Genomic DNA, 3,231 nt, shown 5'->3' with positions numbered 1-3,231 from the left:
TATATTTTTACATTCGTGGACATTGGAGCTTATGGTCGACGCAGTGATGGTGGTATTTTTAAGGATTCCTTGATTGGTCAATCATTTCATCATAAACGAATGAATTTACCGGAACCAGAACCTATTACTTCGGATGGACAACCTTTGCCTTATATTCTTGTGGGCGATGAAGCTTTTCAACTATCGGATTATTTACTTCGACCTTATCCAGGAAGAGAATATTTAAATGAAGATCGAACAATTTTCAATTATCGTCTCAGTCGTGTTAGAAGGACAATTGAAAACACTTTTGGCACTCTAGTGAGTAGATGGAGAATTTTGAAGCGACCAATCATTTGTACTATTGAAAAAATAATGAAAATAGTTCAAGCAATAGTATGTCTCCATAATTGGCTGCGCTTACAAGATATTGGTGAGAATCAATATGTTCCTCCATCAATGGTTGATCAAGATGGTCCAAATGGTTTAATTCTTGGTTCTTGGAGAAAATGCATTGAAAATAGTGGACTTCGTGACATAAATAAATGCGGTACTAATAATAGTAGTCGTCGAGCTAGAGAAATTTGAGAAGAATTCTGCAGATATTTCAACAGTGAAGGAGCTGTACCGTGGCAATTCGACCATTATTAATATTTGTACATATGACCATCATATTTTATCTCTATTCAAATTGTCAACTGACATTTAACTTAATTATTAATTTGCATTGTTTACATATTTATGTGTCATTCAATCTGTTTTTATGATAATTTATTACATTAATAACATATTTAAATTTGATTCTTTTAAAATAAAAAACAATATAACATTTAATAGTATTTTATTCCCAAACCAAAATTATTATTACATTACAAACTATATTAATGAATAGAAGCATAGATATTATTCACTGTTCTGTCAAAGCATCGTATGTTACATCCAAAATTATTTTCATTATCTCTCGTCGTTTACGTAATACTAGTTCTCGCAACTGGCACCCTAACATCGACAAGAAAGAATCAACTTCGTCTATAACTGGAGGAGGCGGAAGATCAATAGGCACGTCGTTATTGTCACATATTGCACTTGCAATTCGTTCTATGGCGTTGGTACACGCCTCAGGATCGCCTCTTCTTTTTTTGTTCCGAGGCCCATGATCTAAAAAAAAACATTATGAACATTAACTATTTTCTTTTAATACTTGTACACACAATACCACGGAATATTTTTTTATTAATACATACTTGGTTCAATGTTTTCTGCGTTTTCGTCATTATCTCCAAAATTGTCCATTGGGTCTTCGATGCTACTCACTGTGCTATAGAAATTAAAATTATTTTATTATAGATTATACTAAATATAATAGCTTTAACATTTATATAAAATATATAATTCTTACGTTTTCAGCAAGCATGCAAGAATCTCGCATAAATTCCATTGAATCATAATGAGCCCACTTTTTTCCACTATCTTTTCTGGCAGATCCACTGGCGCAAGCTTCCGATCTGATTATTCGTCGATAAGTGTCGTGAAGGCTTTTAAATTTTGCTTTTGCTTCGTCGGCCGTAATTTTTCCGTTCAAGGCATTTGCCACTTCCTGCCACAAATTTTTCGTGATTCTTGCGTTTCGTTGTATTAGCGGAAGTTTATAGTTCCAAAGAGCCTCTCGTAACTGGACCTCCAAAAGAAGAGTTTCTTCATCGTCGTGATTCAGCCTGGCCCTTACTCATTTGAATTTCTTTGGGGCTTCTTTAATAAAGCATTTTGCACTTCAGACAATACTTCTTCCCGTTTCGACTTAATGGAATTTATAATATAAAATTAAAATACATTATAAATAATAAAAAAATTGTTTAACATTATTATTTCTATACGATTCTCACGGCCGGTTCTACAATTAGTCATATGTCGAAGTCGGATATCAGAACGTAGCTGTTGGTCCAATGAGGAAAATTCGTTTTCAAAAGAGAAATTCTTTCATTGAACCATCGGCTGCGTTCCGACATCCAAACTCCGACATACGACTGATTATATGTAGAACCAGCCGCGCGCGCGCAAACCAGCCTATATAAATTATTACTTATATTCCTCTCGTACAATCGCGTTGCCACCACTTGTTCTTCATTGTTCGGCATTCTGCTTTTCCTGACTATGGTCACTCCATCATCTGCAAAATATGATTTAAAAACATCTTGCTTTATCTTAAGGCTCCTGCCTACTCGCCGCTTCTATCCTTGTTTGGATGACGTCAGAAGCGAGAAATAGCATGTCAAAAATTCTAAAAAAATAAAATAAAATAAAATATTAAGGTTATGATGAGAAGTAAGACCAATAAAATATTAAAGAAATAAATAACAAAGATAGAAGCGAGGACAAGAGCCTTAAATATAATAATAATAATTAGAGTCCTTCTAATCAGAGTCTGACCATACAGTAGCAACTTTTGATTGGTTCGCCATTTCTTGGCAAAAGCAAGAGCAAGAGCAAGAAAGTGCTCGAGAGTCGCGTGTGATCGGCCCGGTGTCGAAAAATCTTGGCGGAGAGATCACCATCGAATTACGTCGATATCTCCGCCACTCTCGAGAGACAGAGATTTTCCGGGTTTGATAAAGTTCGAAGGAAAGAAGAAAAAAAAATAAACCGGTACCAGTGATTAGAACTATCGAGTGATTAGAGACCGGGGTGAACCTAGGATCTGAGATCGCGGTATCAGTGGATAAGCCGATATGTATATGTATATCGCTTTCTGTTTCTTTCTTATATCCTTCTCTCTCACAGAATTTTGCCAGAACTGCAAGTTGGCCAGACTCTGATTAGAGGGACTCTAATAATAATAAAAGCTATAATTTACCTAATAAGGGATAAAAGTACAACGTATTAGGATCAGTTGTATACTGCTTGTAATTTTTCAAGCAAGGGTGATTTGCGATGTCTGGTTGGTCACAGATCATTTCACATAACCCGCACGTTTGTACTAATTGCAAGGATTCGTTCTGAAAAATTCATTAAATTTAATACTACAAATATTTCTAAATATTTGTTTATAGTTCAACACATATATATGTGCGTGCGCGCGCGCGCGCGCGCGTGTGTGTGTGTGTGTGTGTGTGTGTGTGTGTGTGTGTGTGTAATATAAAATAAGAATATATATATATATATGTGTATGTATTATGGTGAAAGAGAGAGTGGGACAGTGGAAGAGTGTGAGGTAGGAGGGAGGAAGGGATGGAGGGGAGGGAGAGAGAGAGGGAG

The 3,231-nt window shown here is 35.7% G+C and overlaps 1 protein-coding gene across 3 annotated transcripts; it reads right to left on the bottom strand.

Moving 5' to 3' along the window:
• Positions 1 to 831: 831 nt before the first annotated feature.
• Positions 832 to 2,966, bottom strand: LOC112467613. 3 transcript variants are annotated; one of them, XM_025036299.1, is made up of 5 exons: positions 2,831 to 2,966; positions 2,060 to 2,257; positions 1,379 to 1,776; positions 1,224 to 1,297; positions 832 to 1,137 (listed from the first exon to the last, which is right to left on the bottom strand). In XM_025036299.1, the coding sequence occupies exons 3-5, from the start codon at positions 1,423 to 1,425 to the stop codon at positions 887 to 889; spliced, it is 372 nt and encodes a 123-aa protein (XP_024892067.1). In that variant the 5' UTR covers positions 1,426 to 1,776; positions 2,060 to 2,257; positions 2,831 to 2,966; the 3' UTR covers positions 832 to 886. The 3 variants fall into 3 exon arrangements, with proteins under 3 accessions (XP_024892067.1, XP_024892065.1, XP_024892066.1); XM_025036297.1 differs by having other exon boundaries at positions 2,060 to 2,146; XM_025036298.1 differs by having other exon boundaries at positions 1,379 to 1,728; positions 2,060 to 2,146.
• Positions 2,967 to 3,231: the final 265 nt, after the last annotated feature.

The sequence above is a fragment of the Temnothorax curvispinosus genome, unplaced genomic scaffold, assembly GCF_003070985.1.
Source record: "Temnothorax curvispinosus isolate PA1 unplaced genomic scaffold, ASM307098v1 QBEX01017676.1, whole genome shotgun sequence".
In the NCBI taxonomy this organism is placed as follows: Eukaryota; Metazoa; Arthropoda; class Insecta; order Hymenoptera; family Formicidae; genus Temnothorax; species Temnothorax curvispinosus.
This window is presented reverse-complemented; position numbering and strand designations above follow the sequence as displayed.

What these genes read in the sequence shown, in the direction of transcription:
- LOC112467613 (XM_025036299.1), bottom strand. Translation starts at nt 1,425, where the DNA reads ATGATTCAATGGAATTTATGCGAGATTCTTGCATGCTTGCTGAAAAC. An exon ending in CTTGCATGCTTGCTGAAAAC is followed by an intron (nt 1,298 to 1,378) that starts GTAAGAATTATA and finishes TAATTTCTATAG; the next exon opens with CACAGTGAGTAGCATCGAAG. An exon ending in CGCAGAAAACATTGAACCAA is followed by an intron (nt 1,138 to 1,223) that starts GTATGTATTAAT and finishes GTTTTTTTTTAG; the next exon opens with ATCATGGGCCTCGGAACAAA.